Consider the following 13,654-nt stretch of genomic DNA (forward strand, 5'->3'; position numbering starts at 1 on the left):
CAGTTCTTTAGCATCATAAGCAGTTTTCCAGAGTATGGAGTTGTTTTTTTTTCCATGGCACATCCTTGTAAGGTGACAACAGATTTTGTTGCTTTTTGTGTGGGTCTTGTTATAGTTGTGATACACTTCGGCAATGAAGTGATGTAACACAATACAGGACTTACTGAAAAAGTTGAATTACATGTGTACAAAAATGTTCTAAGGACAGACTCCGCACTTGGCATCAAATTAGCTTGTGAATGTGAACATGTTCTTGTTAAAATAAAGAGAAAATGGCCATTATGCCTGTTTGTCTTCTGCAAGGCATGTCTGTTCAAGTGACACGTTTGTTGATTGAATTTTTTGTCTCACAGATAAACCAAATGACGACTTTGTTGTTTTTGTTTTTTTGTTGTTTTTTGTTGTTGTTTTTATTTGTGTGTGTATGTGTGTGTGTAGACAGAAAATACGAAAAAAAACTTAGCCGTATGAAGAGCACAGGAACAGGAGTCATAATGGCTGCCGGAAAAAGAGGGCGCTAGTCAGGGGGGCAAAGGGGAGGTTACCTACTTCCGGGAGGTTATCGGCCGCAGCTACTTTCATTTTCTCCGCATAGGCGGATAGTAGTTTGCACAGGACAGGAATGTCAAACCCCTGCCGGAGTCTGCACTAGTGGGTCACGGTTAAGTATGTGTAATTAAACTTGTATCATGAGGAAACTGGTGGATAGTTGTTCTGTGTGGCGCTCCAGTACCCATTGTCTGTCAACACAACTCTTCACAGAGTTCAGGGAGAAGAATCAGAAGAAGGGATCATGAGTATTAGACTTCAAAGCTGAAGAGAAATGAATGAGAGAAAATGAGCTGTGTGTTGTCTAATGCTACGACTTGTCTCTTACCCCTTTCTGTGGCAACTTTGTGTGGCAATATTTACCCATTTGTTTTGTTGTCTTCCTACCCCTTTCTGTGGCAACTTTGTGTGGCAGTATTTACTCATTTGTTTTGTTGTCTTCCTACCCCTTTCTGTGGCAACTTTGTGTGTCTGGTTATTTCATTTCCTTTTTGTGTTAATGTTTTACACAGACCTACAACAGGCTCTCAAGGCCTGACCAGTTGGTTGGGTTTAAGCAAAGGTGATCTATTGTGATGTTTGTGTGTACATTTATACTTCCTTTTTTTTTCTTCTTACAGCAGAAGTGTTGTAGCATATTGATTTAGATCTGTCCACAAGGTCTGACACCTCCCTGGAACTGAAAACTGGTTGTGTCACAACAGCTTTCACTTCATACTGATGTCCAACTTTCCACACAACACTTGGTCGGAGAGCAAATTTTTGATAAACGATAACAAAACAAAAAATGGTCAAATTTTGTCAAAACTACTCTTTTTTTTTTTCTTTTTTTTTTTTAATAGTGAAAACTCTTCCATGCCTGTCTCAAGCATCTCTTAGAACACTGAGGAATATTGGTGGAAATGTGACTGTATCATGCCTGTGACAACTCCTGACAGTAGAACACTGAGGAATATTGGTGGGGTGGTGACTGTATCATGACACAACTCCTGACAGTAGAACACTGAGGAATATTGGTGGAATGGTGACTGTATCATGACACAACTCCTGACAGTAGAACACTGAGGAATACTGGTGGAATGGTGACTCTATCATGACACAACTTCTGACAGTAGAACACTGAGGAATATTGGTGGAATGGTGACTGTATCATGACACAACTCCTGACAGTAGAACACTGAGGAATATTGGTGGGATGGTGATTATCATGACACAACTTCTGACAGTAGAACACTGAGGAATATTGGTGGGGTGGTGACTGTATCATGACACAACTTCTGACAGTAGAACAATGAGGAGTATTGGTGGAATGGTGACTCTATCATGACACAACTCCTGACAGTAGAACAATGAGGAATATTGGTGGAATGGTGACTGTATCATGACACAACTTCTGACAGTAGAACACTGAGGAATATTGGTGGAATGGTGACTGTATCATGACACAACTCCTGACAGTAGAACACTGAGGAATATTGGTGGGGTGGTGACTGTATCATGCCTGTGACACAACTCCTGACAGTAGAACAATGAGGAATATTGGTGGAATGGTGACTGTATCATGACACAACTTCTGACAGTAGAACAATGAGGAGTATTGGTGGAATGGTGACTCTATCATGACACAACTCCTGACAGTAGAACAATGAGGAATACTGGTGGAATGGTGACTGTATCATGACACAACTCCTGACAGTAGAACAATGAGGAATATTGGTGGAATGGTGACTGTATCATGACACAACTCCTGACAGTAGAACAATGAGGAATATTGGTGGAATGGTGACTGTATCATGACACAACTTCTGACAGTAGAACACTGAGGAATATTGGTGGAATGGTGACTGTATCATGCCTGTGACACAACTCCTGATAGTAGAACACTGAGGAATATTGGTGGAATGGTGACTGTATCATGCCTGTGACACAACTTCTGACAGTAGAACACTGAGGAATATTAGTGGAATGGTGACTCTATCATGACACAACTTCTAACAGTAGAACACTGAGGAATATTGGTGGAATGGTGACTGTATCATGACACAACTCCTGACAGTAGAACACAGGAATATTGGTGGAATGGTGACTGTATCATGACACAACTTCTGACAGTAGAACACTGAGGAATATTGGTGGAATGGTGACTGTATCATGACACAACTTCTGACAGTAGAACACTGAGGAATATTGGTGGAATGGTGACTGTATCATGACACAACTCCTGACAGTAGAACACTGAGGAATATTGGTGGAATGGTGACTGTATCATGACACAACTTCTGACAGTAGAACACTGAGGAATATTGGTGGAATGGTGACTGTATCATGACACAACTCCTGACAGTAGAACACTGAGGAATATTGGTGGGGTGGTGACTGTATCATGCCTGTGACACAACTCCTGACAGTAGAACAATGAGGAATATTGGTGGAATGGTGACTGTATCATGACACAACTTCTGACAGTAGAACAATGAGGAGTATTGGTGGAATGGTGACTCTATCATGACACAACTCCTGACAGTAGAACAATGAGGAATACTGGTGGAATGGTGACTGTATCATGACACAACTCCTGACAGTAGAACAATGAGGAATATTGGTGGAATGGTGACTGTATCATGACACAACTCCTGACAGTAGAACAATGAGGAATATTGGTGGAATGGTGACTGTATCATGACACAACTTCTGACAGTAGAACACTGAGGAATATTGGTGGAATGGTGACTGTATCATGCCTGTGACACAACTCCTGATAGTAGAACACTGAGGAATATTGGTGGAATGGTGACTGTATCATGCCTGTGACACAACTTCTGACAGTAGAACACTGAGGAATATTAGTGGAATGGTGACTCTATCATGACACAACTTCTAACAGTAGAACACTGAGGAATATTGGTGGAATGGTGACTGTATCATGACACAACTCCTGACAGTAGAACACAGGAATATTGGTGGAATGGTGACTGTATCATGACACAACTTCTGACAGTAGAACACTGAGGAATATTGGTGGAATGGTGACTGTATCATGACACAACTTCTGACAGTAGAACACTGAGGAATATTGGTGGAATGGTGACTGTATCATGACACAACTCCTGACAGTAGAACACTGAGGAATATTGGTGGAATGGTGACTGTATCATGACACAACTTCTGACAGTAGAACAATGAGGAGTATTGGTGGAATGGTGACTCTATCATGACACAACTGACAGTAGAACAATGAGGAATATTGGTGGAATGGTGACTGTATCATGACACAACTCCTGACAGTAGAACACTGAGGAATATTGGTGGGGTGGTGACTGTATCATGACACAACTCCTGACAGTAGAACACTGAGGAATATTGGTGGAATGGTGACTGTATCATGACACAACTCCTGACAGTAGAACACTGAGGAATATTGGTGGAATGGTGACTGTATCATGACACAACTTCTGACAGTAGAACACTGAGGAATATTGGTGGAATGGTGACTGTATCATGACACAACTCCTGACAGTAGAACACTGAGGAATATTGGTGGGATGGTGACTGTATCATGACACAACTTCTGACAGTAGAACACTGAGGAATATTGGTGGGGTGGTGACTGTATCATGCCTGTGACACAACTCCTGACAGTAGAACACTGAGGAATATTGGTGGGGTGGAATGGTGTGGTGACACTGACAGTCTCCACTCCAGGAGTGTCACTTACCCCATGCATCTCCACAACAAAGTTTAGTCATCGGTCGGTGAGGGAGGGGCTGGAATAGCGGGGTGGGATGGGGTGGGGTGGGGTGTCAGCGGACTGTAGTGATGTCAATCACAACAAGCGTCAACAAATGCATGGAGTCTCATCAAGAACGAAGCAGCGTTTTTTCAAGTGATTGGCAGCCGGACATATTTTGTCTAATTATTTTGTTTCATTGAATGCTGATGTTTTCACTCAAACCTAGGATAAGCTCTATGCACACTGATATCACAAACTTTAAAATTACTAATGCATGTGTGTAGTGGGAGTGTCCTCACGGTTGTGGTTTTCCACACACCTGCACACATGCAATAGGCTATAAACACACACACACACAAACAAAAAAACTGGGTAATATGTCATTCACACACACACATACACCACGTTTTTTTTTTTATTTCTGAACATGTGTATTATGCAATCAAATGGAAATCAGAAAAATAACTTCAAGAGCCACCACTCAAGTGGTGTACAACCAAAACTTCCATTCTCTTTGCTTTTTATGAGAATGTTTTACATCAAGGCTCAAATGTTACCATTAAACATCAACAAATATATGGGTCTCAAAATTCACCAAACAAAAATACACAGCTGTAAGTGCTGTAATCAGACAGTTGTTAGCTTGTGCAGTAGAAATGCTAACTGTACAAATTCTGTGAAAATGTATTGGTTCCTTGAATCTTTATGTAAAGAAATTGTTCACCGCTTGAAACTATTCCTTGAAACTTTATGTCCAGAAATTGGTCACCGCTTTTAACTATTTCCTATCCACAGTTTCACATTTAAAAAAAAAAAGAAAAAGGAAAAATGTCAATCACCACCACACGAACCAGAATGTGTGTGTTCCAAGAGGTTTTTTTTTGTTTTGTTTTTTATCAAAATGACTTATTTTGTTCCTTTACTCCTTTCAAACACTGATGTTTTACTGATTAAATGATAACATACATGACTGACCACACTTGAACTGCCTTAAGACTGAAGGAAAGCACTGAAGAACACAGTAACAAGCTTCCACTGCAACAAGAACTTGACATGGAAGGAAGTAACCCTTATAAAAAGACAGAAAAAATCAAGCCAACAGAACCAAGACTCAGAAGAAAGAACAGAAAAAAAGAGGAGTCAGGGCTGGGGAAGCCAGACCAGTTCACAAACTATGGTGCCCCCCACACCCCCACCCCCCATTCGCTAACAAACATAACTTTGCTTGCAAACAAACACACAAAGAAATCTCCGCTGGCTAATTGAGACACTCAGAAAGACTGGCTCAGCCAATCAGGAGGCAGCTGATCCTCCAGACCAACCAATGACAATTAGCCAGGAGGCCAGCCCAGCTGACGCTTGCCAAAGACATGGACATGGATATGGTAGACAGACTGACCGCCGTCTGGACCATCGTTGATGACCACACGATAGCCCTTGGTCAGGCCCTGCTCCTTGGCCACTTTCTTGGCCACCAACAGCAGGTGACCCAGCAGCTGAAAAACACCACACAACTTGTTCATCAACTACATACTCAGTTTTCGGGGGTGTGCATGCCAGGTATTTTCTTGTTTCCATAACCCACTGAACGCTGACATGGATTACAGGATCTTTAACGTGCATATTTGATCTTCAGCTTATGTATACACATGAAGGGGGTTCAGGCACAAGCAGGTCTGCACTTATGTTGACCTGGGAGATCAGAAAAATCTCCCCCCCTTTACCCACCAGGCGCCGTTACTGAGATTTGAATCCAGGCCCTTCAGATTGAAAGTCCAACGCTTTAACCACTTGGCTATTGCGCCCATCACCTTGTATATCAATTGTACAAGGATAATGACAGACAGTACTTCCACAGTGCAAAATCCACTAGATACTTTGTATATCAACTATACAATGATAGTAACAGACAGTACTTACATGGTGCAAACTCCACTAGACACCTTGTATATCAACTATATAATGATATTTATAATGTTCTACACAACAAAAAACTAAACATTATAAAGTGCTGAAGAACAAAAAAATAAATCTCCACACAACATCAGCACTGATATTACTTACAATAATTAAGTTGTAAAGATAATAATATCTCTTGCACTACTTACAATAATACACTTAACCATATCTGTTGCAAACCAGATCATTACTGCTGCCGAAAACATTCATTACTGCTGCAGAAAACATTCATTACTGCTGCAGAAAACATTCAAACATTCATTACTGCTGCCGAAAACATTCATTACTGCTGCAGAAAACATTCATTACTGCTGCAGAAAACATTCAAACATTCATTACTGCTGCAGAAAACATTCATTACTGCTGCCGAAAACATTCATTACTGCTGCCGAAAACATTCATTACTGCTGCAGAAAACATTCATTACTGCTGCAGAAAACATTCATTACTGCTGCAGAAAACATTCATTACTGCTGCAGAAAACATTCAAACATTCATTACTGCTGCAGAAAACATTCATTACTGCTGCAGAAAACATTCATTACTGCTGCCGAAAACATTCATTACTGCTGCAGAAAACATTCATTACTGCTGCAGAAAACATTCATTACTGCTGCCGAAAACATTCATTACTGCTGCAGAAAACATTCATTACTGCTGCAGAAAACATTCATTACTGCTGCAGAAAACATTCAACTACTGCTGCAGAAAACATTCATTACTGCTGCAGAAAACATTCATTACTGCTGCAGAAAACATTCATTACTAAACATTCATTACTGCTGCAGAAAACATTCAAACATTCATTACTGCTGCAGAAAACATTCATTACTGCTGCAGAAAACATTCAACTACTGCTGCAGAAAACATTCATTACTGCTGCCGAAAACATTCATTACTGCTGCAGAAAACATTCAACTACTGCTGCAGAAAACATTCATTACTGCTGCAGAAAACATTCATTACTGCTGCAGAAAACATTCATTACTGCTGCAGAAAACATTCATTACTGCTGCAGAAAACATTCATTACTGCTGCAGAAAACATTCAAACATTCATTACTGCTGCAGAAAACATTCATTACTGCTGCAGAAAACATTCAACTACTGCTGCAGAAAACATTCAAACATTCATTACTGCTGCAGAAAACATTCATTACTGCTGCAGAAAACATTCATTACTGCTGCAGAAAACATTCAAACATTCATTACTGCTGCAGAAAACATTCATTACTGCTGCAGAAAACATTCATTACTGCTGCAGAAAACATTCAAACATTCATTACTGCTGCAGAAAACATTCATTACTGCTGCAGAAAACATTCAAACATTCATTACTGCTGCAGAAATGCAAAATAACACAACACAACACAATAATGCAGTAGCGTACCTTTTCGTCAGCCTCCTCGGCTTCTGCCAGACGAACAATGGGTTTCTTCGGCACCACCAGAAAGTGGACTGGAGCCTGGGGGTTGACGTCATTGAAGGCTACACACTGCACCACAGCAACATCAGATAGGACAACAATTACTCACAGCCACACAAAATGGACTGCTTTCACAGGGAAAAGGGCTTTTGCACAGGAGCCGAGAAAATGTGTTAGTACAATGACTGTTTGGTGGGTAGGTCGTGTGTTTGTGTCGCATGAATTTGTGTGATTTTGCGGGGAGGAGATTTGAAAGAGATTGTTTGCAAGTGAGCTGAGAAAATGTGTGAGAACAATCATTGGTTGGTGGGTAAATTGTGTGTGTGTATTTTTGTGTGGCATGAATCCAATTGATTTCACGGGGAAAGCAGCGTTTGCACGTGAGCAGAGAAAAGATTTGAGTGTTGTGTGTGTAACTTTTTTGTATGTTTTTGTTTCATGTATTTGTGTCTATTGTATGTGCATGTGTTCATATGTAAATGCATATTACATCATTGTACATTTTCAACACCAATTATTTATAATGAATTTTACATCAATGTACATGTTCAACACCTCTTAGTTATTTCCTTGTTTTTGGAAATGAGATGCAATTGCAAGATACTGAATATCAGATACACAGATCACATCACTGGTGAACAATTGTGCCAAAACCACATTGGACCATAATTATCAAGATCATCTGATATCAGTAAAAAAATAATAATAATAAAATAAAATAATTAAATTTAAAAAAATGAAGGAAACTACACTGGTATGGTCCCGTAACAAGATCCAATGGCCAAAAACAATCCTCCATGGAACTGTTGAGGCAGACGGAGGGGAAGACAAAGACAAAAACAAAAAAAACCCCAAAAAAACAAAAGCAGTGGGCTGACAAAAATGCCAAAATGGACAGGAAAACCATCTGCAGAGACCCAGACTTTGACACACAACAGACAGACCTGGAGGAATCTGGTGAACAGTTCTGCATGGTGCTTGACTGACTCTTCACATAGTGCTGTGCTTAACTAAGTATGTATGTCTATGCATACAAATGCAAGTGTATGAATGTTTTATTTGTGTGTTCATATGCTTGATTGTGCATGTATGTGTGTGAGTGGCTACATAGTGGTGTGCTTAACTATGTATGTATGTCTACGCATACAAATGCAAGTGTATGAATGTTTTACTTGTGTGTTCATATGCTTGATTGTGCATGTATGTGTGTGAGTGGCTATTTGTGTGTGTGCGTGTCTGTGTTGTGTGTGTTTGTGTGTGCTAGTGAGTGGAGGGCAGCTGCTTTCACTTTCACTTTCACTGCGTTGACAGCCACAATCATCAATTTGATTTTTACGCCGTTTTTGTTGGGTTGCGATGAAAAAAAAAACCAACTACAGAAAGCGACAGACCTATTAGTGAGGATGAAAACCTGGTGCTACTCTAAGTGGGTTCTCCGGCAGGCTACTATCACTTCACTTGCTATGTACATAGGTATGTGTGTGTGTGTGTGTGTGTGTGTGGTCCAAGAGCTTTGTGGTGCAACCAATCAGTTTACTTTTTTCGTGTCTGAAACAAGGCTGTGCAAATGCATAGTTGTTGGGTGTTTTTTTTTTTTTTGTTTTGGTGGTTTTTTTGTTTGTTTTTTTTTTATTAGCAGCCATGATAATCAGCTGAGCGCCATAAATAATCCCTGTAAATTATTCATGAAAGCATGAGATTAAGTCACGCTATTGTACTGGGCTCAAGTAGTGAGTGTGAGAGAGAGACAGGAACAGAAGCAGAGAGACAGACACAGAGAGAGAGAGAGAGAGAGTGTGTGTGTGTGTGCAAGGAGAGTGTGTGTGTGTGTGTGTGTGTGTGTGTGTGTGTGCACGCTCAATCGTGCATTTTCATTACAACAATGTCACGAATAACATGACATGTGTATGACGAACAGAGTGCACGATGATTTTCCCTGAACGAATGTCACAGTTACCATTCGTGCAGACCATAACCGCAGTATCTGAATGTGCTTTGTGCGTTTCTATTTTTCCGAGAATAACAGACTATGACTAGATCCAATAGCAAATGATGCAACTGCTAGCTCATCGATCAACCAACAACTAAAAACCACATTGTCTGAAAGTTTGCAACGCGCGCATCAAGTGAGGAAATCAATGCAATGTACCTGATCATCATCGTGAATGAATTTTGTTGGAATTTCTCCGCGGATGATTTTTCCAAAGATCGTGTCTCCACCCGGCTTAGCGGTTTGCGCCAATTCCACCTCGGAGGCCATGCTGGCAAATGACGCGAAAGTATGGGCTTGCCGACTGACGGCTTCTTGTCTGCATGCGTGCGCGTTGTGTGGCTATTTGCACGGTCCACGGCATATTGTACTTTCGCTTCCGTTTCAGTTTCAAGGGGGTGCCCTGACCTTGTGATTAGAAACTCTAGGGAGAGCTGGACAGTACAAGGTCTTCAGAGAAGAAGCCCCCCTCAGTCAAGTGTTTCGGCCCTTAACTCCTTACACTCTAAGGGGGCCAGTCTCTCTGCTTCTGTACCAAACACATAGACCACCCTGCTTCAAAATTTCTGGAAGTATTGCAAGATAATTTTGTGGTACAGTTTGTTACGGAACCAACACATTTTCGTGGTAATCAAACAGCAAATATTTTGGATTTAGTTTTAGCAAACAGAGATGACTTAGTTTATAATGTTTTATATTATCCCCCTATAGGTAAAAGTCACCACTCTAGCATTATTTTTGAAGTTGATACTGGTATTCTACTACCTGGTAAGTCGAAAGGCAGACGCTATTTTTATGATAGAGGTGATTATGAGACAATGAGGCATGCATTGGATGACATTAATTGGAAAGAGACTTTGGAACTCAAATCTGTGGATGAGTGTTGGTCTTGCATTTCTGATAAATTGAAGGAATTACAAGATAAGTATGTGCCATTTAAAGAGTTTTGGACTGGAAACAAAAGTTACAAAAAGACTGTCCCATTTTTTGTTTTGGAAAAGATACGATTGAAAAGAAGGACCTTCAGATGGTATAAGAAGTATAGGACGACTGAAAATTATAATGCTTATGCACGTGCTCGAAATCAGGTTAAGAGGGCATTACGAAAAGCTACCAAGGAAAAAGAGATGTCTATTGCAAAGAACATTAAAAGTGACCCAAAGAGACTGTTTAATTATATTGCATCACAAACTAAACCAAAGGAGATTATTCCGAACTTAAGCACACCTGGTGGAACTTTAACTAACAATGACAAAGAAAAGGCTGAGGTCCTAAATTTGTTTTTCTCTAGTGTTTTCACAGTGGAAGATGTCACCAATGTTCCTTCTTTTGAGTCAGAATGCAAGGCTTCAACAGATTATGTTGAAGTTTCAGAAAAGATTATTAGTGACAAACTTTCACAGTTAAAGGTAAATAAATCCACTGGTCCTGATGGAATGCACCCTTATTTGCTAAAAGAATTACATAATAGTTTAGCTATTCCCTTAAAGATTCTGTTTGTTAAGACTGTATCATATGGTAAGATCCCACAGGCATGGAAAGTAGCACAAGTAAAACCAATATTTAAGAAAGGTAACAAACAAGACCCTGGAAACTATCGACCAGTAAGTTTGACATCGGTTGTATGTAAAGTTTTTGAAGGTTTCATACGTGATACTTTGAATAAACATTTGATTGATAACAACTTACTGTCTGATTATCAGTTTGGCTTTACCAGTGGTAGATCCTGTGTGACTCAGTTGTTGAATACTGTACATGACTGGATGCAGTCACTTGAAAACAATAAACCAATGGATGTAATTTATCTGGACTTACAGAAGGCGTTCGATAAAGTTCCACATAATAGGTTAATTGCTAAATTGCAAGGGTACGGTATTTCTGGTAAATTGTTGGAATGGATAAAAGATTTCTTAGATGAGAGAACACAGTACGTATCAGTAGGGACTGAGTCATCGTGTCCTGTTAAGGTGAGTAGTGGTGTTCCCCAAGGCAGTGTCTTGGGGCCCACACTCTTTGTATATTATATAAATGACATGCCTGACATACTAGACTGTTTTGTGAAAATCTTTGCAGACGATACAAAGATCTATGAGGAAGTAGATTCTGATGTCGGTAGATTGAAATTACAAGTTAGTATTGATAATTTAGTACACTGGACTGATAGATGGCAAATTAAATTTAATAACAATAAATGTAAAGTTTTACACGTAGGCAGAAATAATCCACATTATAAGTATTATATGAATGGTATGGACTTGCAGGAGACTTCATCGGAGAGAGATCTTGGAGTCATTGTTGACTCTGGTCTCTCTTTTGATGTTCATATTAATGAAACCATTAAAAAAGCCAATAGATTGACCGGAATGCTAGTTGGAAACATACAGTGTAAAAGTAAAGACATAATGGTGCCATTATTTAAGTCATTAGTCAGGCCAGTCTTAGAATATGGGAATGTTGTTTGGAATACGGGTTTAGTGAAACATACAGACAGTATTGAAAATGTTCAACGAAGATTCACTAAAAGAATCATTGGCTTTGCTGATATGGACTATGAAAGTAGGTTGCAAGCACTTAAGTTACCTAGTTTAGAATATAGAAGACTGCGTGGTGATTTAATAGAGATGTATAAAATGACACATGGATTATATGACAGCAGAACCATAAACTCTTTGTTTACATTGAATGAGAACAGTACCACAAGAGGCCATTCATACAAACTATTAAAAGTTTCAGTTAAAACTTCCAGATTTGCACATTTCTTTACTAACAGAGTAACAAATGTTTGGAACAATTTGTCACAAGATGTTGTTTCCGCAGGAACAGTGAATACATTTAAAAATTATCTTGATATTCATTTGAAAAATTTAAATTACAAAACTCATTTACATATTTATTGATTTTTCAAGCATTGCGCACTCAATGTTGAAAAATGCATCAGACATATGTGGGGACTCTCTTTTTCTTCCCCACATCAAGCGGGCAAAAGGCCTCGTCAGGCCTGCACGCCTTGATATGATATGATATGATATGGCTCCTGGATGCCCTTGTATTGCCGCCTTTTTTTTCTCTTTTGTTTTCCCTGGTCCTCAGCAGGTTCCAACCCGCGCCTCCAGGGTGGTCGCCACTTCAGGACTGAGTCACCTTTTCTGGCAGACGTTTTAACCACTGAGCTATCGTAGGCCTACTTTGAGTATGTCTTGTAGATGTGGGCTTCCTCCATCCTGCGAGGGGGAGGGGGGGGGGCTTGAGAGTCACACAAAATTAAAATCAATAGGGGAACTGATAAAGACTATCGATCATTTGATGGTGAAGAAGGGGTAGTTCCGCCAGCCTTTGCTAACAGTCCAGGAAAAGGGTGGCTAAAACATATATATATATAGATTTAATGAGTGGTTTGTGCAGGCCTTGATGGTGACACCTGCGCTGATGGCCGGTGCTCCGCCGCTGGTGGGGCCTGCTATGATGGCTTCATCAGCTACTGAGCTGAATCCACTCTGCTACTGTTCTAATAAACTTGAATAGGACAAGTTCCTGTGCTGTTCTGTGTTGCTGTGTGGAATACTGAAGCCTCTGGTGTTGTTCACAACTTGTCGCTCGATGATGTTGCTACTGCTGAAGCCTGTGTACCTCAGTCGTTGGGCGGACTATGATCCTCCAGCGGCCTGCGTTTACTGGTTTGAGGAACTCTCCTCAGTTCCTGGATGTCCTTCTCCTGGCACTAGCTAAGTATTCAAAGAAAAAGGAATCGTAATAGCTAAAATGGAACTGTGGGTCAACGAATTAAAGTTCATTCAGTTTCCAGCCTGGGTTTTCTAGTGGGAAGGGAAGAGGGGAGAGGTGCTTAGAGGAACGTATGCCGTGCCGGTAGTGTTACTCCGTGAGCAATAAAAGATGCTAGTTTTACTTTCGTAACATTCCCACGACGTTATTTTTTTGTGCGTATGTATATATGTTAGTGTCAAAAGTACTAATATTTCAACAGTATTAGTCTGTTAACTACA

General features: G+C 40.2%; 1 protein-coding gene across 1 annotated transcript; it reads right to left on the minus strand.

The window, feature by feature from the left end:
- Positions 1-4,668: 4,668 nt before the first annotated feature.
- LOC143277819 (adenosine 5'-monophosphoramidase HINT1-like) lies at positions 4,669-9,987 on the minus strand. The gene is made up of 3 exons (XM_076582730.1): positions 9,813-9,987; positions 7,628-7,732; positions 4,669-5,775 (listed from the first exon to the last, which is right to left on the minus strand). The coding sequence occupies exons 1-3, from the start codon at positions 9,921-9,923 to the stop codon at positions 5,611-5,613; spliced, it is 381 nt and encodes a 126-aa protein (XP_076438845.1). The 5' UTR covers positions 9,924-9,987; the 3' UTR covers positions 4,669-5,610.
- Between the last annotated feature and the right edge of the window lie 3,667 nt (positions 9,988-13,654).

This window comes from Babylonia areolata, chromosome 35 (assembly GCF_041734735.1).
Source record: "Babylonia areolata isolate BAREFJ2019XMU chromosome 35, ASM4173473v1, whole genome shotgun sequence".
Lineage (NCBI taxonomy): Eukaryota > Metazoa > Mollusca > Gastropoda > Neogastropoda > Buccinidae > Babylonia > Babylonia areolata.